The following is a 27,771-nucleotide window of genomic DNA, read 5'->3' as shown; positions in this document are numbered from 1 at the left end:
CACACACTTTCACACACAACCACACACACACACACGCTAACACACACACATGCTCACACGCACACACTTTCACACACACACACACGCGCTAACACACACACATGCTCATACGCACACACTTTCACGCGCACACACATGCTAACACACACACATGCTCATACGTACACACTTTCACACACACACTCTCTCATACACACACACACACGCTAACACACACACATGCGCACACACCGCTTCTGCTGCATAAGCAATGCTCCAGAAGGAGGGGTGTATGTGTGGGTGTGTGTGTGTGGGTGTGTGTGTGTGTGTGTGTGTCGACGTGTGTGGCGTGTGTGGCTGCAGCGAGGGAGCGAGGGAGGGAGGGGCCTGCTGTGTGTTGGACTGCTGTGAGACGTCCCCTCTATCCCTGGTCCCTGTCAGATGCGGTACGCGCTGAGAACCAGAGCCCCAGGACTTCTTTCAGCCCCAGCCTGCCAGACACACACTCCGCTGGGGACAGCCAGCCTCCAAAGAAGCCTGGTAGGTCCTGGGTGGTGAGGGGAGGAGGTGAGGGAGGGGCGGGGGTTTGCTAGTTTTGGACCAAAGCCAGTATAGCTAATGAGATTACCTAGACTAAGGGGCCGCATGGTGATGTGGTACACAGTAGCCAAACAACTACACACATACGCGCGTACGCACTTCACACACATTACCAATACACACAAGCATGTATATCATACACACGCATACGTATCACCTTCTCAGAATGATAGTTTAGCTGTTCTGTGTGTTAGAGGATCTACAGAGTGTGTTCTGTAAAACTGGAACCGGGTTCTGTGCAATGTGTGAATCTGTTGATTCCAGCTGTTGAAGTGTTTGAGTTTTACTCTGTTGACTGTTGTACACCCTTGACTCATTGCTGTTTCCCTGTGTGCATTGACGTGTGTTTATGTCTGTGTGTGTGTGTGTGTGTGTGTGTGTGTGTGTGTGTGTGTGTGTGTGTGTGTGAGTAGCGATGTTCGCCATGGAGATCAACGTGGAGAAGGACCGTCGGACGGGCGACACACGGATCCTCTCTGCGGAGGCCGTGAGCCCAGACCAGGTGCCGTCCCGCGGCGTCAAGGTGTTCGACGACGGCCGTAAGGTGGTCTACGAGGTCCGCTCCGGGGGAGGAACCACACTGGAGAACGGCGTGCAGGCCTGGAGCTCCGCCCAGGTGGACCAGCTGATGCAGCGCGTGGGCCAGCCCACTGCTCGGGGAGAGGGCCAGGTCACCGTCACCCCAGCCAACCCCGACACCACCGCCCCCTCCATCGCCCCGCCCCCCATCCCCACTGACCACGCCGCCAGGGAACAGACTGTCCAACGGGAGGCGAGGCTGGGAGCCCCGCCCCCTGCGGTGGTGTCCCAGCCAATCAGGAGCGAGCCTCTGGAGGGGGAGGTGCTGGGTGTTCCGACTGCCAGTGTGGAGCAGCCTGTTACCATGGTGTTCCTGGGCTACCAGAGCGTGCAGGAGGACGAGGGGAGACGTCTGCTGGGCTTCGACGGCACCATCAAGGCGGAGATCGTCCTGATCGACGAGGACGACGAGAAGTCGCTGAGGGAGAAGACCGTGACGGACGTCTCCGCCGTCGACGGCAACGCCGCCGACCTGGTGTCCGGCCGGCCGCTCTCCGACACCACCACGGAACTGTCTTCTGAGGGTTGCGACCCCTCCTCGCCCCTGGATGCCCCGCCCCCTCCAGGTATAGACAAGAAAAAACGCTGCCAGTGCTGCGCGGTCATGTGACCTGGTCAGCTGACCTTCTCTCTCCTACCCACAACTCTTTCTGTTTCTGGAGCGCGCTCACTAAGCCCCTCCCTCCCTGGTTACTAACAGAATACCCGCCTCTGGACCTTGGCTACACACACTCTCTCTCTCCTGACCTTTGAACTGATGATGTAACCTCTTTGGCTCACCTTTGACCCCATGACATCACCCCTCTTTCTCCTCTCAGATCCAGTCCTTTCAGAGGACCCCTGGTTACCTAGTTACTGGTCAGATTAGCCAGACAAAGAGGGGTCAGAACAGCACCAGCTGGTCACTAACTAGTTACTTGGGATTAATTGTTGAAGATTCACCCAGAGACAGCAGATAGTAGTCAGGTTCAGGTTGTAATTGATTCAAAGTGCTTCTTACAGGATAGTGGCCTTACTGAACCCCTTGTCCATTCAGACAGATAGACAGACAAACAGAAAGGCAGTTCTGACCTCTGCTCTGACCCCAAAATCCACCCAGACCAGTTAACCACTGACCAGCTCTGTATCTAAACCTCTCCCATGTTCTCGGTGACTCCTCCCACCTCAGGGGTGTTGCCATGGAGCCCTTGTCTTGGTTTTGTGCTTCGTTGATCTTCCTATAGCATTAGAGATTTATTTCAACCAAACTGGTGTATCCTAACTGGATTTGTGTTGTTGTTGTCGTTTTATTTTGCTTTGAATTAACGTCTGTAAAACACAGAGACCCTGAAATCCTTTGCTTTATCTCTCTACCTTTCTCTCGTTCTTCTCTTCTCCTCTCTCTCAATCTAGTTCTCTCTCGTTCTCCCTCTCTCTCACTCTTAGAGGTGTGTGGGCTGTGTCTAGGCCAGTATAAAGATGAGGGTTGTCCAGGAGATCCATTTCCTGCCATTATATTAGAACTTCCTGTGCTGGGTTGATGAGAAACACAACTGCCAATGGAATCTCCACTTGACCAGCTCAACACACACATGCACACACACAAACAAATTGCTGCTGAGTGGTGAAGGTCTCAATTTAACTAGGCTCTAGTTTACATGGAGGTTACCATGGTGCTAGGAGTCATGGGCCTGGTTATTATATGTTTTTAGGCACATTAATTGCGTTGGAGACAGGAGACAGTCTGCTGCTAGCCTGGACAATCTCCCATTATTACAATGTAGAGTTTCTACAGAACACACATTCTTAACTCGTCAATCAGCCCTGCTGACTTTGTGATTGGCCAACTGTGGGGACAGTCAATTCAGCTGGCTTTTTGATTAGTCAGATGAGGTCCTCTGGCAGCTCCAATTGGTCAGAGGCCCTGTGTGGAACCAGGATGTATAGTAGTATGCTATATAACAGTGCTAAGCACATGTATTAAGACAGTAAGTATTTATTAGATCAATAATATATAGACTATGTATCAGTTCATGTAGTATTGGCCCACAACCGCTGTTACCTTTCCATTCACTAACATCCACTGCTTTGCTGTGTGGTCAGCCTCCCTACTAACCCCTCTCTCTCCCCCTCCTCCTCTCCTCTCATCTCCTCTCCTTTCCTCCCACCATCCTCCTTCCCCTCTCCCTTTATCCTCGCCTTTCCTCTCCTCCCATCCCCTCTCCTCCTATCCAATCCTCCTCTCCCCTCACCTCCTCCCCCCCCACCCCCGTCTCCCCCGTCTCCCCCACCCCCGTCTCTCTGCAGCTCAGAGAGGACATCCTCCAGACATCAAGCCATCAAGTTTCCATAGCTACTGCGGTAGCCATCTCATCCTTAGTATGTTTGACCCCGTAAGGCATTTAGAGAAGGTCATACGCAGTAGAACAATGCATCAGTGGTCTAGCATAGCACCAGGCACTATAGGTACCACAGCGGTCACTCCAGCAGGTACACAACGCTCTGCAATACACACACACACACACATATGAATATACACATCATCTACAAAGTGCACTCTTAACTGTACCATCAGTAACTCAGAAAGAGTCAATGATGATGATGACGATGATGATGAAGAACTCACTGCATGGCAGACATGGACTCTGTATAGGTCTCCTGGAGATGTCTCTGTCCTCTCACTCTGTCTCTGAGCTGGCCCGCTGCTGTAGGACCTCCAGAAGGACTAGCTAGCGACAGACTGACACACTGCCATACCTACAGTAGACACCAGTAGAGACCAGCTGTGTGGGATCTCAGCCCCCCCCCGGATGACACCGCAGGGGGTCATGTGACAGCTGTCCTCCTCGCCCGCTCTGATCTGCTGTCATTTTTTGTAACTTGAGGTGTACTTTTTTTATTGTTGCCATCCTCTTTTTTTTCCTTTTATATGATTCATCCCCTCGCTGTACTTCTCCCTCACGCCCTCACTCCTCCCCCTCTTTCTCCGGTCACCAGTGCCAGGCCTTCTGTACGCTCCTCCTGGTCAATAAAGGACAGTCTCACTGTGCTGACCCTCCTGTGTCTCTGCTTCAGTTCTTTCTCTCTAACGCACTCTCCTCTGCCTGGGCACACTGCATTCCTGCACTGGCACTAACCACACACACACACTCACACACACACATGCATGCATCCTTCATACATACACATTCCCACACTCACTCACATAGACTAATACACACATCCTCATTAGTCCAACTTGTTTCTTTCCGTACTCCTGCCTCTACTACTATGGCTGCTTCCATCCATGCCCTAACCCAGAACCATCCAGAACCATCCAAACCAACTCTGAATCATCCAGAACCACCCCAAGAACACTCTGAACCACACAGAAAACACAAGCGACCACCCCAAATTATGCACAGACAAACGGAACAACCCAGAACCATTAAGAACTACATATATCCACATCGAAACATGCAGAACCACCTCACAAACACACAGACTTACCTAGACCTACCAAGAATGACCCCAAACCACTCAGTGACATCTAGAAAACATTTGAAAGATTAACCGAGGAACATGAAGGTCCAGAACCAAAAATACCAGGTCCAGAATCCCTCAGCCCCAAGCCCAGCCAGACCCCCCTGAAGAATACCAGCAACCGGAGAGAGCAGAGAAAAAACTGTAGACACAGTAGAATCCATCATTACAATCACTTGGTGTAATCACTCAGTAGAATTACAGTGTAAATGGGCTTTATCAGTCTGGAGGGTCATGCCACAGACAAAGCAGAGATAATGACTAACCCAGGCACTTGGAAGGGGGACTGTTGCTTCCAAAATGTACCCAAAAAGCCAATTGAAAGACATTGAGTATATAGAGGGGTCAGGGGTCAGTGTGTAAAGGGGTCAAGGGGCAGGGTCATTGTGTAAAGGGGTCAAGGGGCAGGGGCAGGTCTGAATGGTTTTCTTAGTGTTCCAGTACCACCTGTCGTCTCACTGTCCACACACACACACACACACAAACAGAACATCTACCCTAGAGGGCTGGGGGTTGGGTGTAATTGATTGATCTAATCACTGAGAGGTCTGGTCAGCACATAAACGTTCTCCTCCATTTCTCCTCTCCTCTTCCCCCTCTCCCTTTACCTACTTCCTTTCTACTCTCCTTTCCCTTCCTCCACCTCCTCCCTCTCCCCTCTTTCCTCCCTCCCTCCCTGCTCTCCTCCCTCTCCTCTCCTCTTACCTTCTTTTCTCATCTTTCTCTCCTCGTCTACTTTTTCGTCTGCTCTCCTCTCCTTATCTCCTCTTTTTCTGTCCTGTCCTCCATTAGCCTCTCCTCTGCCCTGCCCTCACCCATCTTTTCCCTCCCGCAGTGGTCCACAGCTGCAGAGAAACAGCCCGCTAACTCCTCTCTCCTCTCCTCGTGTATCTCGTTCCCATCTCCGATCTGAAGATGATGAAGATGGCAACAATGACGACAACTGTGTTCTATCGTAGGTAGAGGACAGACCCACGGGGACGCCTTGACGACAGGAAACAGACCAATGGCAGCCACTTCCTATAAACAACCCCACACAGCCATGGTGAGTCTGTTACCATGACGTCAGGCGTTACGGCCAAGATACTATCACACCTTATCATGACAGTACAGAACATGGAGGTTAAGTGTCTGCCAGGTGTGCAACAAGTACAGGATGTCGCCAGTTCATGCAAGGATTTGTGCAGTTTCAATATCCGTTCTGCATATTTGGGATTCCATTCACTGGGAATATTTCCTCTAATGGCCGTTTGGTTCTTGTTGAGCAACTTAATTGTTCTGGAGCCTGAGCAGTGTTTGTTATTGTCCCTGAAAATGCCTCCATCCGCAGCTTTAAACATCCACTATTGAGTACCGGGCCTGGCCGCCGGGTTCCTGCGGTACGGGAGGGGGGGCCGGGGAGGGGGGAGGGACACAATGCCAGGACGGGGGCCAGATTGTTGCGCAGCTGAATAGAGAGCGGTAACCCGAGCACTGTGGTCGTTCTCTGATTGCCCTGGAACGGGACAGAAACCTCCAGGACCACGCGAACCCTGCATTATTCAGCGCGCGTGCTTTCAGAAAGACACACTGGGAGAGGGAAGGACGGTCTGCACGGAAAGGGAGGGGGAGGGAAACGGAGGAAGCTCGTCGTGCGTAAACGCTCAATGTCATCCCAGCCAGAAGTGCTGCTGCATGCTCGAGCGTCTGGTCTCCTTTTGCTTCCAGTCCGCCGATACACCGACTGCGTTATTAGCGTAGTCCCTGTTTCAGGAGTGTGCGAGCGAGGGTCATTGGTGTAATCGGTTATATACCGTTGTCTTGCACATCTGAGAGCGCAGTGCGACCGTGGGACGCTGACTGCACCGCAGCTTGATGCGCCGCTCATAGGACAGGTAAATCTGAACTTGGAGTTTGAGCACAGTTAAAGCGTCGATTTTATGCTTTACCAATTGTAAATGTTATCATAAGAAAAATATCTATGACACAATACCCATATATAGATAAAGTAGTGGTAACAGTTTTACCTGTGGACATCTGCTTCTGAACAGTCATGTAGACTAACATAGAATCTATTCGTTAACGTTTAACGATTAGATTAACATGTAGTTTTTAACCCACTTAAACAGACACGCGATACTGCGTCCTGTGAGAGTTGTCCAAAAGAGGTCAGTAGAGCGCGAGCAGACCGACTGCGGAGGTTCTCAGTGGTGCAGCAGCACCGGAGGCTCGTGCCACTGATGTTCCAACGACCTCAACCGGGATAACTACGTAGGTTACCGGGTCCTGCAGATTTTCTACATCCTTCGTGATGCGAATCTAACATAAAGTACATTTTTAAACAGCATTGGACCGAGTGACACTACAGTACAGTTAGAGGTAAAGAGAATGAACCCTGACTTATATGGACACCAATCATTATATTAACCCGTACAGCATGTGTGGGTGTGTGTGTGTTAGTGTGTGTGTACCTGAGCTCTATGTTGTTTTTGGCAGGTGTGGGGTTGGAGATGTCTGGGTGGGTGTCAAGGGTGTTTCTTAGACCTACGTTTGTATAGGCTGTCAATCGAGTGACCTCCTCACCCCTTGCCGTCCCCCTCCACCCATCCTTTCCTCTCTCACTCTCACCTTCGAGTCCCTCTCTCCCTCCCTCCCTCCCTCCCTCCCTCCAAGGCATAGAGAGGATGTGGAGGACATCAAACAGGAAGCAAGTTATCTTCCTCTGAACCTCACCCTCATCCTGGAACCCCTGTTTGTGTAATAACTGAGAGTAGAGAGGAAAGAGGGAGGGTGGGTGGAGGAGAAAGATGGGAGGATGGAGGAGGGAAGGATAGGATGAGGGAAGGGTGGAGGGGAGAGAGAAGGAAGGATGGCGGAAATCCAGACACAACTTAACAGACGGGGGTTTTTGTTCTAGCTCGGTTCCTCTCCTCAAGGCTCCAAGCATTGTTCTACTGTAAAACTGTATACATATAGAAGCTCCTCCAATGGATGTCATGCCTGAAGGGCAGCTGGCCAATGGGCTTGGTCTGTTCAGTGTTCCAGGACGTGGCTGCATGATTGCATGGCGCTTGTCCTCTCACTGTAAGGCAGTCCTGCAGTCTTGACCGGTTTGCTGACTGACCATCTTGCCCTCTTGGCCTTGCTGACCCTTCACTCTGCCTCTCCCCTGTTTCCCTCAGCTCAGCCTCTTCCCCCACTCCTACTCCGCCTGGCCGTGACTCGACACGTCGAAAATCACAGGAATTCTAAGTGGCTGTGTCTATTTTTACTCTGAGAGTAAGGAGACTGTCCCTCAAGCACATCGTGACTAGGAATTGCTATTCTCACTCTGAGAAGATGAGAGGAGAGGACAGGAGAGGACAGGAGAGGACAGGATATGGGGGGATTGGGGAGTAGAGTGACGGGAAGACTAAACATGACTAGTTGTTGTTCTTTTCTCACTGGGGAGGCAGCTGGTAATTGGATTTCTTAAGTTTGCTTGCTTGAGCAGTTCCTTCAGAAGCCCTGGGATGGTGTGATGTCTTCCTCCTGTATAGCGCTCAGTCTATTGCTGTCCCCCATACATCATCATCTAGACCCTGATCAGGAGGTCTTCAAAGGTTTAGGACTTCAGGTTCATGCACACCAGCTATCGGTACAGTGTGTGTGTGTGTGTGTGTGTGTGTATGTGAGAGTGTATTTGTGTGACCTCATATGCATGTGTGTGTGTGTGGTGATTGCTGCTACCTACTCTGCCTCCCCCAGCACTTCTGTGGAGGAGGGTTCCAGAACTCTGCTTATCACATTCCAGACTGAGGAGGAGGACCAGAATGCAGATGTGTTGTGTGTGTTCTACAGGACATGTTTTCATACTATACAGCCAGTGTGCGGGTGTTCGAGGTGTACAGGTTGCTAGTGTGATGGGTGTTCTAGTGTTCTAGTTGTGTAGGGTGCAAGTGTGATGGGTGTTCTAGTGTTCTAGTTGTGTAGGGTGCTAGTGTGATGGGTGTTCTAGTGTTCTAGTTGTGCAGGGTGCTCGTGTGATGGGTGTTCCAGTGTAGTTGTGCAGGGTGCATGATGCGTAATGAGGGTGTGTTGGGAGCTCGAGGTGTATTGATTGTTCTAGAGACCCAGATAGATGGTGAGATAACACGGTATAAAGCTCTGCAGCATGAGCAGATCAATGATAAAATTCCTCTCCTAGCCTGTGGACCGAAAGCAGACACCCCGTTGATTCTAATGGGAGCTAGAGGGTGTGCAGAGACTATGACTAGGCTAAATAAAGCCTTCTAATCAGAGCTGTAAATAGGCAAGTGATTAGCAAGCTGCTAGACCCTCCCAGCAGGAAGCTGGATGTGAGCTGGAGACGCTAGCTCATTCTGGTTCAGTGTTGGTAGGCTAATGCTAACTTTTGTCTTCTCTGATACAGTTAGCCTAGGGCTGATGTAGCAGTTATCACCAGGGCTAACTGTTATTGCACTGTTTTTGACTTGATCACTCAACCTTCTGTGCCAACCCTAGTAGGGCAGAGATGATAGGTTAGCTAGCCCAGGTAACTGCGTGCGGTCAACATGACAGCTGACCATGTGGTTGTGATGGTTGAGTTTAGGTCCGGGTTAGTTGGGGTAGCCAGCCTCCGAGGTGAGAGTGAGGGAAGTAAAGGGGACCAGGAGTGAGTCTGGCGCTGCTGAACAAACTGGAGCTGCCTCCCTGCCTCACAGGCATCATGCAGGTAAGACCAATTATTATGATCCATAAGGGTGATGGTCAGTGCTGGAGGGAAGCTAGGATGCAGGTATATATACGTTGCTCTGTTACAGGTTAAGGGTTCATCCGGTCTTTTCCAATTTGATGTAATCTCTCCAAAGAACAGTACAGCAGTGTTGAGTGTGTCTGGTTCATGGATTCTGGAGGGGTGTGATAAGAACCTGTTCTGGTTTGTGTTCTGAGTGGAGACAGAATGTGTAGAGATTGACCCAGTTGAGGCAGAAAGAGTAGTTCAGAACACAAAACAACCAGTACAATTCTAATGAGTAGAGACTGATCCAGTAGAATCAGTAGAGTCTGACTCAGGATAAAAGGAACACAGTAGAAAAACAAGTATAATCAGAATAATTAGAGGCTGATACAGTAGAATCAGAACCAGTTGGGTCCAGTTGAGACCAGTTGAGGTTCGAGGACAGCTGGTTGGTTCTTCAGGATTAGGGTTGTCCCAAACGGTCTCTGACGTAACCTGGACTTTCTTAGAATCAGCTGCTCAGAGGACACAATGGACACCTGCTGAGAAGAGAGGAGAATACAGGACACACTGGGCACAGGAGACACACACTGGGCACAGGAGACACACACTGGGCATGTGATACACACACACACTGGGTACAGGACACAGACTGGGCATGTCATACACACACACACTGGGCACAGGAGACACACACTGGGCATGTCATACACACACACACTGGGCACAGGAGACACACACTGGGCATGTCATACACACACACACTGGGCACAGGAGACACACACTGGGCATGTCATACACACACACACTGGGTACAGGACACACACTGAGCACAGGAAGCACGCACACACACTGGACATAGGAGACACACACAGAGTTTACAGCAGCACTCTCCAAATGGAACACACACACATGCTGGAACACACACACCTAAACACACACATGAGGTGTAAACCATCTATGTGCAACCAGGTGGGATAGATCCATCCCTACTTTCATCTCTGCCTCCTCCTCATATGCATATCAAAGTCAGTCTATTAGTGTCCCATGGAAACAGAGATGCATCTGTTTGGGTGTGTGTGTGTGTGTGTGTGTGTGTAGACATACCTCACACAGACATAGCCTAACTCCAGAGTGATCTGAATTCTGAGCATCACAGCTGTCTGTGCTGTTTAATTCTTTAAAACGGTCACAAAAGAGAAAATGTGTGCGTGCGTTCCTTTGTGTGCGCGCGCGCGTGTGTTTGGGTAAAGTCATTAGAATTCCGTCTCGAGGGCCTTTTCTCTGTCTTTTGTCGTGTTGCTGAGGGGGGTCTGCTGAGACAGGAGGGACAGGCCTCGTTACCATGTGTCCCAGCCTGGGGCTCATTCCTCCCCAACACAGCCCTCTGAGAAGAAGATCTGCAACATGATCTCTGCGTGGATGCTCGTCACTGCTCTAGTGGTAGGTGGCCGTGCCTCTCTTCTCTAAGGCAGAGAGGGATGCTTGGAGGGTTTGATGGAGGGAGGTGCTGGAAGGAGGGAGATGTCTTAGTTGCTTGGTTCGCAGACGACGCTAGATGTGTTTCGTGACAGCCTCGTGACGGCTTGTCTCAGCTCGGGGTCACGGTGTGCTGTCGTCTGAAGGGGTGCTAGGTGAGGCTCGAGGTCACGGTGTGCTGTCGTCTGAAGGGGTGCTAGGTGAGGCTCGAGGTCAGAGTGTGCTGTCGTCTGAAGGGGTGCTAGGTGAGGCTCGGGGTCAAAGTGTGCTGTCGTCTGAAGGGGTGCTAGGTGAGGCTCGGGGTCACGGTGTGCTGTCGTCTGAAGGGGTGCTAGGTGAGGCTCGGGGTCACGGTGTGCTGTCGTCTGAAGGGGTGCTAGGTGAGGCTCGGGGTCACGGTGTGCTGTCGTCTGAAGGGATGCTAGGTGAGGCTCGGGGTCAAAGTGTGCTGTTGTCTGGTGGTGTGCTAGGTGAGGCTCGAGGTCACAGTGTGCTGTTGTCTGGTGGTGTGCTAGGTGAGGCTCGAGGTCACAGTGTGCTGTCGTCTGAAGGGGTGCTAGGTGAGGCTCGAGGTCACAGTGTGCTGTCATCTGAAGGGGTGCTAGGTGAGGCTCGGGGTCAAAGTGTGCTGTTGTCTGGTGGTGTGCTAGGTGAGCTCCTTCCACTCATGTTCAGAGGCTGTGTTTAGGACTGACTCTCTGTATCAGTGGTCATTGATACAAAGTAGGCATTGTTTTATTTTAGCATTGCTCAGAGAGGAGAGACAAGAAATACCAGACACTCAGAAGATAAGATATTCCTTTATTCGTCCCACAATAGGGAAATTCAGGCTTTGCAGCAGCAAAGTGGACAGAAGTATACATAGAAATTTACAAAGTTAGTACAGGATATAATAAAAGATATAAAGAGATAACACCAGTTGCATATGGAGACCAAATATAAATAAACAAATATAAAGAATAAAGAATAAGCTGCATGCACCTGGAAATGTCCATATTCTAATGAGAGGTCAGTTGCAGTTGCCCTGCCAGTTTTCTGTGTTTACATAACCTTATGGGCGTAAGTTGGTGTTTGTGTGTAGTTGTTGTGTGTTGTGTTGACCACCCAGACCAGCTGTGTTGAGCAACATCTCTAGGAAGCCAAGCACTAACACATTCCTGAAATGGCTCATCCAGCAAAAACAGCAGAAGACTAGGACTTGACCACGGGAGAGAGGCGGTCGGGTTAACACCAAGCATGTTCTCTGTAGAAAACCGGTGATGTACATCTCTGTGTTCTAGAACAGACGGGCTTCTCTGTTCTAGAAGAGGTGCACCGGAGACGTGCTCGAGAACAGGTGGAGAGCAGAACTCTTGTTTGCTCACTGTAGAGCCCTGGCCCCTCCCTTTCCTGGACACAGGAAGAAGTGCTTCCTGTTTGCCTTGACCATTGGCATTGTGCTGAGCAGATCAGCCAATCAGCTGTTTCCTCTCTAAGCTTGCTGTAATGGTGAGGGTCATGATTGTTGGGGGAGGAGGAGTGGGTGGAGCAAAGAGAAGGAGTTGGAAGTCAGGGGGTTGAGGTGGGGGGTGTTGACTTGAGACACTCCAGAGCAGGAAGTTGCTATGTGAAAACCAGCCAATCACAACAGTGTAAATGACAGGAGGTTCCCGAGCACCCATGACAACAGACCTCTGTTCCTCTCAGATTGTCCAATTGGCTAGATTCCCACCATCCACTTGGGTTAGGTATAGTGAGATTGTGGAGTCTGTCACACAAACTTTATTTCTGTCCGTCTGCCTGTTTGTCTGTGTGTCCATGGGAATAGCAGGATGTTGTTTCTAAGCAGGTTCTAATAGCGTTAACTCTCTGTTAAGTAGAGAAAATGTCCTGATCTTATTCACTTACTGTCTAGATGTGACATCCTAACTTCATTACCAACAGGGCTCCACCTCTGTCTTCACCTCTCTGTTTCAATCTCTCTCTCTCCCTCATTATGCCTGTCCCTGTCGCGCCCTCTCTACTTTTCTCTACATCTTCCTTCCTATTTCTGTACCACCACTCCTCTCTCAGTCAGAGAGGACTTGGCCTGGCACTCTTAACTCTTAATGACCCATGAGGGATTAGCCCCTTGTGGTCACCTGTCCGTAGCACATTGGTCCTCTCACACACAAACACGCCTCTAACACACTGGTCACCTCACACACGGGGACACATTCACACACTCTCTTATCAAATTGAATATCATTATTTCCTGGTATTGTGAGAGGCAAAATTAAAAGGAATAGACAGAGAGAGAGAGAGAGAGAGAGTTAGAGACAGAAAGATAGAGAGAGAGGAGGGAGGAGGAGACAAGAGGACAGATTACAGGTTATTTTGAGGCTTTGTCGGGTGCTACCTAGGGGGACCGGACAAACTGTCCCATCAGCCACTGGGGCATTAACACTTGTCACAATGATGCTCTGCCACTGTGACAACAATACTGCCCTATCACAGAACAGACCTGGCCAAAGAGAGCACCAATTACTTGATTACTGTACCTCCTCTGATGGGCCAAGCATAGTTAGATCAGTGTATGGAGTTAGGTAGCTACAGAGGTGTATGGATGTTAGCTATCTGGCTAAAGAGAGCTTTAGGGGTGCTGTCGAGCTATAGAGAGGTGTATGGGTCCTATCTGTAGAGAGGTTTATGGGTCCCAACTAGCTAGCTGTAGAGAGGTGTATGGGTGCTAGCTAGCTAGCTGTAGAGAGGTGTATGGGTGCTAGCTAGCTAGCTGTAGAGAGGTGTATGGATGTTAACTATCTAGTTGTAAAGAGGTGAATGGATATTAGCTATCTAGAGAGGTGGATGGGTGTGGGTTATACTATTGGTATTAGAGGGCTGGTCATGAGCTCAGCTCTGTCAGGCTGGATCTATAAACTGCATGAACTACATCTGTGACCTATAAACATCTATTGATCTATCACTCTTTCACACACTCTCCATCACACACAAACACACATACACTTTCCATTGCACATAAGACATGCCCTCCATCCCATACTCACATGAGAGGAGGGAAGTGAGGAGCCTAGATGTTTTAGTGCCAGGGGAGTTCAGAGAAAGTGAACTGACCCAGACCTTTGATGAGCAAGGAAAGGACCACAGGGCTCCGGTTACTGTTCGTCCCATGACCAACCACACACACAAACACGCATGCACGTACACACAGACACACACACACACATACACACAGAGACACACACACACACAGAAACACACACACGCTCATACTCTCACTCATACTGTGCACTCACTGATGACCAATCTCCTTGGCAATCTAGCTACGTAAAGTCTGTGAATGTGATTAGTCATTTCCAAAGTTTATCATGCCAGACACGTACAGATCAACTCGTACTAACGGTATAGACCCAGCCCTTCCTTCTCCTCCCTTCCTCCCTCCTGCACCTCCTTTCACCCCCTCACCCTTTTCCATCCCACTCTTTCTCGACTCTTCCTTCTTCTCCTTTCAAGGTGTGGGCAAGGCTGCTCCCCTTGTGTCCACACCCACAAGGAAACGAGCTGGAGAAAGGGGGGAGTCCTACACAGGAAGGGAGGAGTAAAGACCACTGGTCACGTTGGATGTTTTGGTTTGTGTGTGTGTGTGTGTGTATGTGAGGGGGGGGGAGGTACAGAGGGGGTCTTTGTGTGCGGGGGCTCCTGAAGAGAGGGGACACTCCCCCAAATGATGACATCAGAGCTGGAGAGGCAGGCAGGAATGTGGCGGGAGAGGGGAGGCTTTGTGGAGGAGAGGAACAGGGGGGAGGAGGGGAAGGAGCAGGGGAGGAAACAGGACGGCAGGGAGAGGGGAGCTGGTCTCTCAGACGGGCGGAGAGACCGCGAGAGAAAGACAAGAGAAGGGTGAGATCAGCCAGGCTGCTCAGTCACCAGTTTAGTTAATACTTAGAGATACTAAGCATACTTATTAGAGGTACCAACTAATTACCACACTAGTTAGGGTGACCAGTGAGCTGTCTGCTTTGGGGAGGAAGGAGGATTATCCCAGACTTTGCTGCACTAGGGGACACTGAAGGTAGAACATATAAACAGCTGGCTGGCTGGCTCTCTGTCTCTGTCTGTCTGATTTTCTGGATGTGTCTGTCTGCTGCCCTGCCTGACTGTCAGTGGGTTAGTTAGTCAGTTAGTCAGTTAGTCAGTTAGTCAGTTAGTCAGTTAGTCAGTTAGTCAGTTAGTCAGTTAGTCAGTTAGTCAGTTAGTTAGTTAGTTAGTTAGTTAGTTAGCAAGTTCTTCTACTGGACTCTTATCACATGACCATGCAGTCACCAGAGACCATTCTAAAAGAAAATGGAGTGTGTGTGTGTGTGTGTGTGTGCGTGTGTGTGTGTGTGTGTGCGTGCGTGTGTGTGTGCGTGCGTGTGTGTGTTTAAGAGGGGAGTCTTTGGTTGTTTGTCTTGTGTGTTGCAGAGCTGTTCCAGACGTGTCTACAATGGCGACAGACAATAGAGAATGACACAACATTCTGTATTAGGATAGGGAGCTATATAACACAGACACACACAACGTAGATTAGAACACAGCAGAGTGTGCAGTGTCACTCATCGGCAGTATTAGACTTCTGGCCCTTCAGGACAGCTCAGGTATGTCTGGAATGTCAGAACAGCTCAATGGGAGATGAAAACACACAGGCACACGCGTACACACACACACACACACACATGCACATCCAACATGCACACTTAAAAGAGTTTTGTGAGACTGTATTTACCACAGAAGTATGTGCTGTACCGCCCTTTCACATTCCAAACGCAGCCCTAGGTGTGTTTGTGTGTGTGTGTGTGTGTGTGTGTGTGTGTGTGTGTGTGTGTGTGTGCGTGCGTGTGTGTGTGTGTCAAACTTCACATGATCTGTAATGTCCTAATCAATTCCATGTAAATTGACTTGGGCTTGCGGTGGATGGGTGTGGGTGTGTTTATAGACAGTAAAGGAAGAGAGGAGAGGAGGAGAGAGTAGAGGAGAGGAAAGGAGAGGAGAGGAGAAAAAAAGGCTCATTGAGAAGTACCAGGATGTGATGATTTGCTGTAGGTGCCCCATGTGACCCTGACTGCTGTTCATTCACTTAACAGCCCAGAAAGAGAGAGGGAGAAACCGAGAAGAAGAAAGACAGGGAGCTTTCTTCTTCTTAGACTGTATTGACCTCCTCCCAGCTCCAATGGTGAAAGACCGCCTCTGTGTCCCTGCTTCATCAAGATCATCTGATCAACCACCTCCACCTCACGCTTGCTGTCCCTCCTTTCTGTTCCTTTTGTCTCTCTCTCAGTCTTCTTCTGTCTCTGTCTTCCACTCTATCTCCTTGTTTTTCTTTCCACCAATTCCCACTCTCTTTTTCTTTCAAGAGTTCTATCCCTCTGATAGGTCCAGACAGAGACATGTGCTCTGAATTCCTCCGTTATAGAGTTAGTCAGAGGAGTCTACGCTCTCCCCCAGCTCCTTCCCCCTCTCCGGGAGTCTCAGCACACCCAGGGGCAGTAGAGCATTTGACACGCCGTCAGACTCCAAAACAAAGACCCTGCTATCAGTTTCCCAGCCCAGTCATCTGTGTCACTCCAGCCCTCCAAGTAGCTCCCTCTTCTGGCGGGAGTATGCCACTGCATGTGCTACATATGTTGTGTGTGTTTCAGAAGCCCACGCGAGCCTCGGAGGATGACGGTGAGCTGAGGAGAGACAGAGCCCTGAAGACCGTCAGTTTCCTCGACGCCGTCAGTGTCATCACAGCCACACACTGCACTATGGAGTTGGACGCACACCACGAGAGTCAACATGGCTTTTCCGAGAGCCCACATGGCTTTTCCGAGAGCCCACATGGCTACCCAGAGAGCCAACATGGTGGGCAGAATGGTCTGGGAAGCCATTCTAAGGTTCTGGACTCTGAGGTGGCCCAGGAAATCCGGTACCTGGACCAAGTTCTGGAGGCTAATGGCTGCGATGGATCCACCGACGGGCCGACCAATGGCACATCCACGCCAGAGCGCAGCGAGGTCCACATTGACGGCTCTTCCCCCTCAGTTCTCGTGTCTGGCATGGCGCCTCCTGCTGGCGAGGAGGTCAGAGTGGAGGGCGGGAGGCAGACCACCTTTATTGACCAGGAAGTGAATCCCTCCAAAGCCAATGGCCATTCGGCAGACTCCTCCTTCTCCTCCTCCTCCTCCTCCTCCTCTTTCTCCTCCTCCTCCTCCTTCTCCTCCTCGAAGAAGGAGGCGCCGCGCTTCGAGCTACGGGCGTTCCAGGAGGAGAGGAAGCCATCGCGGCTGTTTGAGAGCCCTGCGGAGGAGGTGCGCGTGAAGAAGGTGCGTCCGTCGGAGGAGATGCTGGAGCTGGAGAAGGAGCGCCTGGAGCTGATCCGCGGCCAGGCCGTGAAGAAGAACCCGGGCATCGCCACCAAGTGGTGGAACCCTCCGCAGGAGAGAACCCTGGAGGAGGAGCTGGACCCGGAGCAGCTGGACTCACACAGGAAGTACCAGCAGAGGAAGCAGCAGCGCTCGCAGGGCCCCGGATATGCCCCCGGATACGCCCACATGGCTGTAGGTGTCTGAGCTTTGGAGGAGGAGGGTCTACAGTCTTATACAGCATTTTCCCATAGAGACAGGAGCACATGACCTAATATATTAAGTAGCCTTTTCGGTAAAAAATTACGTAAATTCTGTATTACAGTTAAAATATCATGTTCTACTCCATTACATATCTTTTACTGTATTTGGCATGCTACTGAGTTCTATTTTACTGTGTTCCAGAGCCAGCCCCCAATGGTGACCTTTGATCTCCCAGAGGCCACCCCCAGAGAGGATGTGGTGGTAGAGCAGATTGACTTCCTGGCCGCCAGGAAGCAGTTCCTGCAGAGTGAGCAGGCCAAGCAAGGGGGCGGGACCAGGAGAGACGTGGCTCCTCAGATCTACTCCGCCAAACCGTTCTCCGTCTCCACGGGCAACCGTGCCCGCAGCCCATTGGCTGAGCCAGGTGACATCACCACGGTGCAGCCAGAGATGATCAGCTACAGCGCCGAAGAGTCTCCTCCCCCTGGGAAGAGTGACATGACCTGGGCTGAAGAGGGAGGTGGAGACTTCACGTGCGCGCGTGCCGTCATGACGATCCTGAGGGAGGAGGACTCGGACGGGCGGGCCCAGCCCCTTGGCTCCTCCTACCACCTGGAGGAGTTTGACTCGGGATTGGACGAGCTGTCCCTGCGCTCCCAGGACACGGCGGTGCTGGAGACCCTGTCTAATGACTTGAGTCTGGACACAGTGTCCGACCAGGATGCCCTTAGCCTGCCGCCCACTCCACAGCCCACCACCCCGGTAAACGGACGGCTGGAGTCAGGCCCACTCGCTCCCCCTGGGTATGCCGGACCCAGCGAGGACGAGCTGGAGTATCAGGCGGGCATCCTCGTCCACAACGCCATCCAGCACGCCCTAGGGTCACAGGAGGAAGATTGGCAGCCCTCAAACTCCCTCGATACTCAGTCCTCCCTCCTCTCCTCCACCCAAACCCAGTCCCCCCCCCTGCCTTCCCCCCAGACCCAGTCCCCCCCCCTGCCCTCCCCCCAGACCCAGCCCTCCCCCCTGTCCTCCCCCCAGACCCAGTCCTCCCCCCTGCCCTCCCCCCTGCCTTCCCCTCAAACCCAGTCCTCCCCCCTGTCCTCCCCCCAGACTCAGTCCTCCCCTCTGCCTCTCACCTTGTCCTCCCCCTCCTTCCCCTCCACTTCCCCTCTACCCCCAGCCCCAACCCAGCAGCCCCCCCCAGACAAGCTTTCGGTCACCCTATCCCCCAACCCCCATCAATCGCCCACAACTTCCCCCCCAGCCCAAAGACCCTCCCCAGGGCCGGAAAGAAGGGAGGGGGGGCCCAGGATCAGAGTCCAGTCTTCCTACGCCAGAGCCCTCGCTGCGGCCCCTGAGCCCACACCTGCCCCAGCCGTGGCCCCCGCCCCCTCCAGGCCAGCCCAGCCCTACCCTGCGCCCCCGTCCAGCCCCCCCAGGGAGAAGCAGGAGTTCAGCTACTTCAGTAAGTACTCGGAGGCAGCCGAGCTGCGGAGCACGGCGGCGACGCCCGCCCCGGAGGCAGAGCCGAGCGCCGGCCCCTTCCGTCTGCGCTCAAGGAAGCAGAAGACCCTGTCCATGATTGAGGAGGAGATCCGCGCTGCACAGGAGAGGGAGGAGGAGCTGAAGAAGCAGCGTCAGACGCTGGGGGTCCGACCTGCCCCTGGCCACGCCCCTGGTCACGCCTCTGGCCACGCCCCTGGAAACAGACAGAGTCAGAGGGTCACCATTTCCCCTGGTGACAAGCTGAAGACCAACAGCCTGCCAGCCAGACTGACCCTGACATCCAGGACTGCCCCAGGTTGGTGTGTGCGGGCAGGCCTGTATGGTCTTTAGCTACATCTGGTGGTCAGATATAGAACTGCACCTTCCAAACTGTGGCCCAATCCTGTTGTTTTATCTGTAGGTAAGATTGAGAAGATACGTCCAGCCCCCCCAGTGTCCCCCTCGCTCTCGGAGGGCCCCCCTGCCTCCCCCCTGTCTGACCAGGGCAGCGACGACTCGGGGGGGCGACCCAAGAACTTCATGCAGACCCTGATGGAGGACTACGAGACGCACAAGGTGAAGAGGCGTGACAAACAGGAAGACAACAGCGTGAGTATCCTGTCTGAAGTGGAAGTGGGTGAGGCAGGGGCAGGGGCACATTGGGTGGTGATATGTCTGATACTCTATGTTCTGGGAAACATAGTCAGTGATGGTCCTGGGGGGGGGTCACAAAATATTCTGGTTCTTTTAACATTATCTACCATCATCCAGATTAGCCAGGGGGATTAACTGAATAGGACAGAGATAACTAGCTTGAAGGAGTCATCAGAATAATGTCTACTCTCGGTAACTAACTATGATGACTAACTAGAAAGGATAGCTAACAAGAGAAACCAACTAGATTGCTCATTCACTTACTAAATTGATTTGACAGGACTCATTTACAAGAAGAAGCAACTAGATCAGACAGGATTAACTAATCAGAATAACCAACATAGAAATGAGTACCCCCATGTGTCAGTATGCCTCAAACTGACTTCCTGTCATGTGACCTGTACATGCTGTAATGTGACTGGTCCCTGCTGTGATAGAGCAGAGCAGTGGGACTTTCCTAAAGAGAACAGAAGAGAAGACAGTTCCTCTCTTAGCAGTTGAATGTCAGCCTCACGTTTGGGAACAACATCCGAAACTAATACCAAATCTGAAAGCAATCATGAACCAACATGCCAACCCAATATAGTGTTTTATTGGAAGAAGAAAGATGGCTACATGTGCTGTCCTTTCTGTAATCTGTCACACATCATACATCTGATCTGCTTATTTTATGTATTTACTTTTAGTCGTACACATTTAGTCGTACACATTTACTCGTACACATTTTATCCACTGTATCTAGATGAAGATAAGTTACAATTTTGAACGTATATTTAATCACCCATCATCATCATCACCAGTCTGCAGTTTCACATCACCAAAAGCATTCGTCTTCAACCATGATAAGCGCTTGATGTTTCACATCCACCTTTAAAAGGAGGAAGGACCTGTTCATTTCACTGCTGCTGCTGCAGTGTTGTTGTTGACACCACCTTCTAACGTTGTCTCTCCTCTTGGTCAGTATGCCCGTCTGTTGCTGGCTAGTGAGGTGACCATTGAGGTACCAAATCTGCTGACCTCGCCCTGCATGTGTCTCTGCTGTGCGCATGTGTGTGCCTGGGTGTTGTGGCGTGTGCTTGTATCTGTGTATGGATATGTGTGTGTGCTAGCAGTCTGGTGTGGACTGTGGCATGCCCCCTCCCTCCCTGCCCCCCAGGGTCATGTACCTGGCCCTCCAGTATTCAGTCCAGGGCCACAGGTAGATCTCCTTGGCAAATGTCATATAAAGGAAACTGTAGCATATCATTCTGTACTATTACATGTCTGTCTGTGGCCCTGTCTCAGTGGTAGGGCCTGTGTGAAGGTCTGACCTCCAGTGTGCTTGCATCAGTGTTGGCTAAGGAGGGGGAGGGGGGACTGATTGGTTGTGGGGAGGGGAGAGGGTGATGGGGTTCAGGTGCATGTGTGTGACACATCTATTCCACATCTTGCTTTGAAAACACTCTGGATTCAGATTCTCCCAATTCTATTCCCATTACCCAGGTGTGCTTCATTTAAGTGTATGGTTTAGTCATTGGGTCATGTGAAATGTGTGAGTGTGATGGTGATGTAGCATACCTGGGTCAATTACACAGATCAATGACAGTAGTAGGGAGTCAGGTGGCTGAGCAGTGAGGGAATCGGGCTAGTAATCCGAAGGTTGCCAGTTCGATTCCCGGTCATGCCAACTGACGTTGTGTCCTTGGGCAAGACACTTCACCCTACTTGCCTCGGGGGGAATGTCCCTGTACTTACTGTAAGTCGCTCTGGATAAGAGCGTCTGCTAAATGACTAAAATGTAAATGTAAAATGTAGTTCAATGTAACTAGTTCCGCCTCATCTAGTGGCTCAGCTCCAGACTACTTCTGCCTGCCTGGCTGTTCATTGCTGTGACTGTTTAGTGTTGGGACGGTTTTTGACCTCCAAGTTTCTGACTGATTGTTGGGTGTGTTTCAGGTGCTGGAGGCTACAAGGGTGACGCGCAGGAAGAGCAACATGGCGCTGAAGTGGGAGGCTGGTATCTATGCCAACCAGGATGAACGGCAGGGGGAAGAAGAGGAGGAAGAAGAGGAGGAAGAGGAGGAGGAGGAAGAAGAGGAGGAGGAAGAGTAGACTTCATTAAAGCTATAAGACAATCAGTGGTGGTGGGAGAGGAGGAAAAGAAGGAGGGAAGAGGAAGACAGGAAGAGGAAGAGGAAAAAGAGAGGAGAAGGCCCTGCGGGGCACCCAGCAGTATTTATTCTTCTGAAGTGTTTTGATCACATGACCTAACCACTGGCCAATCAGCTGACCGGGATCCCTGAGCAATACTCAGGAGACTCACGGCTTACAACGACAACGGGGGGTGCTTGTTTGGAGGGTGTAGGGGTCAAAGGTCATTTGTAACGTTTGACTGTTCACAGATTGTACATGAGTTCTGTACTTTCAGACTGAAACAAAGAATGAGTTGTGGATGTATGTTATGGACAAAGACAAAGGGTCAGAGAGCTGTAGACAATATGACATTTAAAGGGGGCCGATTCTCTGCTGATTTGGTGCATGAGTATTTTTCTCTCTCCTACTGTATATCACCACTATCTCTCGGGGGTCATCATTCAGCTGCCATGCTACTAGCCATTACCTTTCTGGAGTCTTACTGGACTTGTTGGGGGGGGGGGGGGGGTGGATGGATAGATGGAGTTAACATTAATGTAATGAGACATATGGAGTATTAAGTCCATGCTGTTGTAAATATGGTAGAGGCTCCACACACACATACACAAAGACACACACTCAAACGTCAATATCACAACTATACAACACAGTTATAGGAATGAGGAGGCTTTCAGAGTGAATGTTGTCTGAAACCAACTCTAAAAGATTATGTGCTCCTGCAATTTGCAAACAATCTGTTTTATGTCTTGTTAGGTTTATTAGATTGTCTTTTTTTTATTTCTAAAATCATTTGTTTTTACATATTGGCATTGCTTGTTTCATTTTGCGCTTTCGGATGTAAGCAGCTATTGTGTTTTAGAGGCCTATTGTGGTGAATGGTGGGAGACATTGCAATATCTTGATATTATTCTTGACCTAACTATACAAGGGAACGTTTGATCTGTCATTTGAGGCTCTTTTTATGATCACAGTCATCCAAAATGTATGAATAAGAGAATAAGTGAATAAGACTGATGGTACCTGTTAGCATCAGACCAGAACATCAATCAGAAGGCCCACACCACTGCTGATTCACACATACAGCCATTAAAATAGAAGACCACCCTCCAATCAGAACCTTTCCTGGGGGACAGAAACTCCAATCCGAATGCTTCCTGGGGACCGAAGCTCCAGAAGAGTCTGACAGTTACTCGTGGTGTTCTAGAAAAATCTTTGCTTTTTTATATGCATATAATATATCTGAAAAATATTTATCGGGGTGTTGGCTCTTTATGACTATTGATTTGGCTTGTCCCTGGACTAGAGTTAGATGGAGGGTTTTTACAGCGCTGACTGCCTGTCTAACCTGACAACCTGTTTGTCTTCACAGAAGGGTGTGAGACACTGATTGTGCTTTAAATAGACCAGCAAAGAGAGATTGGAGAGACTATAAAAGGGAGAGAACTGTTGGGAGAGACCAGCAAAGAGAGAAAGAAATAAAGTGAGAGAATGAGAGATGGAGTCCTAGCATGCCTGATGCTTGTGTTGATGAGAATGAGGTGCTGGATGAATAACAAGGTGACAGGTAAAAGGTGGCAGGTTTCACCTGCTAGTGTTGATGTGTTTCACTTACAGATGGTTTTATATATATGAGAGACTGACCATGCAGTGGAGATTATACCCCTGGGAGTGGAAAATATTTATATTTTTAAGACCATGTATGCGCATTTATCTAAGATATGTATCCTTGTGTGAGGACCTCGGGGCACAGTCAGGGGGCAGTTGATTTATGGGATGGCAGTGTAGTCGACATGACAACCTTCTCTCTAGTTATGGATTAGCACGTTGGTTGGAGGAAGCCCAGTCCTTCCTCTTGGTCAGTTGTAGGATATAATGATATACCAATGCACACCAAAAAAACACATCATTTCTGTGCGTTATTCTGCGTTTTGTGTTTGAATTTGATGGTGGTGATGATTGTATTTATCGTTGTAACTGCGAAAAAAGGCTTACTTTACTTCTGTCTGGGGGTGGGGGTGGGATGTCTGTATGTCATGAGAGGAAAACCAGGAGAAACAGGGAAGATCTGCCTCCTTCTGCCTGCTCCACACAACAATAAACACCAAGAGTAGATAAGGAGTAGATGATGACAGTGGGGAGGGAGCATGGAATGGAGGAGCTGTGGGGGAGGAGTATGTACAGATGGAGTCATTATATTCAATGTAAAGCCTGGGTTTATATATTAACCACTTTTATGTTCATAGCCAAGGCTCGCATCATACCCCTATATCATTATTTTCTCATTAAAATGAAAATGGTATCATTTGTCTACTACTGATTTTTATTTCATTGTTTTGCACCGGTTGTGTTTGATAAGTAACAGCTATAGTTACGTGAATGAGGGAGAATCAACGGGTGTAGTCATGTAGAAGGCAACACAACTGACTCGGGAAAAAATCCACTAAATTTATAATATTTATAATAGCTCCATTCTTCAGTGATGCTGTCAGGTAATCTTGCCAAACCAGATTTCATAGGAGCCACTGTGTGCGTGATCAATGGCAAACATGCGGAAATGGGAGTGTGAACCGTGACAGGGAGGGAATTGCATCTCAGAATCGCAGCTTTGTAAGACGAGAAACACCTCACATACCCGACCATAACTGAACTTGTTGAAGTTTAGAGCGTTTTCTTCAGCTGTGGATATAACTACATATGTCAAACAGACAGTGCTAAACTTTTACTTTCAATAAATATAGCTTGCTGGATACTAGGATGGGTCTCTGGTCTCTCGTTAAGCGCATTGAGACTGTGGTCCTGATCGCTCAGCTGGCCAGCGCGTTTTTTGACACCGGCTTGCAGATGGTGGTGAAGGAGCGATGCGCTAACGCAACCGACTCCATCAACGGTACGTCAACGGTGGACAGTCGTCAGAGAGCTATGACCAACTTTTACATGACTTACAACTTATTGGCTAAGTTCACTCCCATCATCCCGGCCATCATCCTGGCAAAAGTTGGGGACCGGGGCTACCGAAAGATCCCCATCGTCATTCCCCTGGTAGGCTACCTGTTGTCCCGAGCGGTGCTGCTGTCGGTCGTGACGTTGGGCTGGCCCCTGGAAGCTCTCTACGGTGGGGTAGTTTTGCACGGACTCTGCGGTGGCTTCTGTTCCTACTGGGCTGGCGTCATGGCGCTGGTGTCCTTGAGATCAACCGAGGACGACCGCTCCGTTGAGATGATGCGCGTCGAACTGATATACGGGCTGGCGGGACTGGTCGGTAGCCTAGCCTCCGGTCACCTTTTCCAGCTGTACACGGCGACTTTCAAGCAGGGCAGCCTGCTAGTGGGGCTGAGCGTGGCTTTTTATCTCGTGTGTTTACTGCACTCCATATTCCTGCTTCAGATAAATCGCGTACAGGTGACTGCGAGCGAGAAAGAGAACCAGGGATTGACCAGTCACAACTCTAGGAGTTTAGTGAACATCGCCCTGCTCTTCGCCGGTGGCATTCTGTATGACGTGGCGGTCGGTGGCGGGGTGGAGATCCTGGTGTCTTTCGAGATGAAGGAGCCGCTCAACTGGAACGCAACCCAGGTGGGATACGGTAACGCAGCCGGATTCATGGTGTTCCTCACGAGCTTCTTTGGTGTCATGGTGATGTCCCGCTGGGTGAGCGACGTGAGTCTCATAATCATCGGTATGCTGTCATTCGCCGCGGGAATCTACTTTATGGCGTTTGTGACAGAAACCTACATGTTTTATCTGGGTAAGTGTGAATCAAATATGTATTCAATACTAAATGGTTGGTGCTTTAACTACATCTAATGGTTAATGTGTTATAATGCCTTGAATCGTATGATTTAACCTATCCTAACCTATATCATGTCTATAGCCTATATACTGAGCACTGACAGCCCAAATCCTCATGCAAGGTGTCAGTGATCTCTTTTTATTACTGTGCACAAACAAAGCCTGAGCCTTTCTTGACTGTTTAGAACGTGTCAGGGTAGGTAGCCTACCTAGGTTGGTATTCAACCTTATGGCCCACATAAGGCCACAGAAGGGTTGGCACAATCTAGACCACTTTTGTATAAATCATCAGGAATTTCGTTTTTTCGTTATAGAGCCTATACCAGGAGCTTATTTCAGTTCAGAAAGAACAAATTATTCGATATTTCCAATCTGATAGAGGTCTGTATGGAACCCAGTTAGCGGGGAGAGTACAGGAACCCAGGGTTGCACCCTGTTTGCTCACTGTGTTTGTAGAACTTTGTGTTTTTTGGGGAAGTGAGAATGAGTGGACGGCTGCTTTATTATCTTTACACACACACACACACTCACCACCATGGGCCGAAAACAACCATATCTCTTCACACGTGGCGTACCCATGGGGCCGAGCTGATGCAGCTGTCTATATTAATCTCCACTGTGTGTGTGTAGTATGTGACCCTACAGGCTCTTGTGTGTGTGTGTGTGTGTGTGTGTGTGTGTGTGTGTGTGTGTGTGTGTGTGTGTGTGTGTGTGGTATGCAGGCTCTTGTGTGTGTGTACAGTAACCTATGTCACCACTAGCTCTCCAGTGTGTTTGTGCGTCACCATTGACTCCAGCTGTGTGTGTGTTCTCCCCAGCTCGGTCTCTGACCCTGTTTGCCCTCATCCCGATGCCCACCATCCGCTCTCTGCTGTCTAAGCAGGTGAAAGGCTCCTCCTATGGTATGTCTCTTCCCCGTGTGTGTGTGTGTGTGTGTTTTTCAGGCCTGGTACAATGTGGAGTATCTGATCTCAGGTGTCAGCCAGAGCTGAGGTCAGTGAGTAGTATCCTCTGGTATGTGCTTCAAAGGTGTGTGGTGTTGGCAGGTAGGGGCGAAGGGGGGCAATGTTTTTATTTTATTTGTATTAGTACCTTTTTTTCTCAACACAACCAAAGAGTACATAGTAACATAACAAATAGGCACCCAAGTCCAAAAAGTTCAGTGCCTGAACTATTTCTAGGGAAAAAGCTTTCCCAAGGTTAAGGTGCTGTGGATTCATTTTTTAGGCCAGGGTTAGCTATTTGTCCTGTGAATATAGGTATTTTATAGATTGTGGAAAAAAATAAGGGGTCTTTGTTATGTTTGGCCCCTGCCCCTCCAGAGGTCTGTGCCCATGCCTGGGTGTCAGGTGACTGAGGTAGGTGTGTGGCTGTCTGAAGAACCTGCGCAGCATGCCAGACTTTCAGGGAACTGGTCTGTTTGCTTTGCAGACTCCCTCTGACATTACCAAGCCACATGTCATCGGGTGATTTCATCACACTCTCACTTCCTCTTGGGCTTGGAAATGAGCACTCTCTTTGTCTCCAGGCCTCACCCTCATCTCCATGTCCCTGTCCCACTCTCTGTTTCTCCAGCTATTATCCTGATCCCCCTGACCCACTGGTTCTACAGGTATGATCCTGATCTCAATGTCATTTTCTCGGTCCCTCCAGGTATTCTCTTGATCTCACTGCAGCTGTCCTTCAAGGTAGCCAGTCTGGCCTACACCCCCATCTACACCCGCGTGTACCAGGCCACTCTGGACTGGTTCCCCGGCTTTGTCTTCACCCTGTCAAGCATCATCACAGTGCTGGCCACCATCCCCATCAGGTTAGAGCTCGCCCAGACCAGACCACCCATCCAAATCTATCATATCAAGTTGTAATCGTAACCTGTGTGTGTGTGTTTCAGTGTGGTGGGCTGCAGACTGTCTAAGAGGAATGACTATGAGAGGATCCAGGGAGACTGATGTTGTCACGTAGATGGGATGGATTGAGGAACTGAAGGCTTGCATCAGCCTTTACAGCTTCAGCTCTGTGCGTTGACGCACAGGTGACACAGGGACCATTGGGACGCACAGGTGACACAGTGACCATTGGGACGCACAGGTGACACAGTGACCATTGGGACTAAAGGTCGACTAGCATTAGGACCAGGAGGAAAGACTGCTCACATCAACTGTTAATGGTGGGCCAGGTGTGTTGCACTGTGGACATGGGCCAAGGGCTGGGACTGGGCCTGTTTTACTTCACATAAAGCCAATGATGATGATGTTTAAATTCAAATTAATAAAATTAATAATTAATGTTGTACTTGCTTTGTAT

The 27,771-nt window shown here is 50.1% G+C and overlaps 2 protein-coding genes across 4 annotated transcripts in view; both read left to right on the top strand.

Moving 5' to 3' along the window:
* Positions 1 to 23,977, top strand: part of LOC134033715 (PALM2-AKAP2 fusion protein) — a 24,780-nt gene extending 803 nt beyond the window's left edge. Inside the window, exons 3-10 of one of the 3 annotated variants that reach the window (XM_062477993.1) lie at positions 421 to 519; positions 993 to 1,724; positions 5,619 to 5,704; positions 16,495 to 17,394; positions 17,605 to 19,207; positions 19,313 to 19,500; positions 20,507 to 20,545; positions 21,481 to 23,977. In XM_062477993.1, coding sequence (XP_062333977.1) covers positions 421 to 519; positions 993 to 1,724; positions 5,619 to 5,704; positions 16,495 to 17,394; positions 17,605 to 19,207; positions 19,313 to 19,500; positions 20,507 to 20,545; positions 21,481 to 21,636 — 3,803 coding nt within the window. In that variant the 3' untranslated portion in view covers positions 21,637 to 23,977. Of the gene's footprint in view, positions 1 to 420; positions 520 to 992; positions 1,725 to 5,618; positions 5,705 to 8,493; positions 9,353 to 16,494; positions 17,395 to 17,604; positions 19,208 to 19,312; positions 19,501 to 20,506; positions 20,546 to 21,480 lie in introns of those variants that run through there. The other 2 variants (XM_062477994.1, XM_062477995.1) reach the window with 2 other exon arrangements.
* Positions 23,978 to 24,119: 142 nt separating this feature from the next.
* Positions 24,120 to 27,759, top strand: LOC134033718 (solute carrier family 46 member 2). The gene is made up of 4 exons (XM_062477997.1): positions 24,120 to 25,423; positions 26,286 to 26,369; positions 27,121 to 27,277; positions 27,359 to 27,759. Exons 1-4 carry the CDS (start codon positions 24,433 to 24,435, stop codon positions 27,414 to 27,416), a joined length of 1,290 nt encoding a protein of 429 aa, XP_062333981.1. The 5' UTR covers positions 24,120 to 24,432; the 3' UTR covers positions 27,417 to 27,759.
* Positions 27,760 to 27,771: the final 12 nt, after the last annotated feature.

This window comes from Osmerus eperlanus, chromosome 14, assembly GCF_963692335.1.
Source record: "Osmerus eperlanus chromosome 14, fOsmEpe2.1, whole genome shotgun sequence".
Lineage (NCBI taxonomy): Eukaryota > Metazoa > Chordata > Actinopteri > Osmeriformes > Osmeridae > Osmerus > Osmerus eperlanus.
This window is presented reverse-complemented; position numbering and strand designations above follow the sequence as displayed.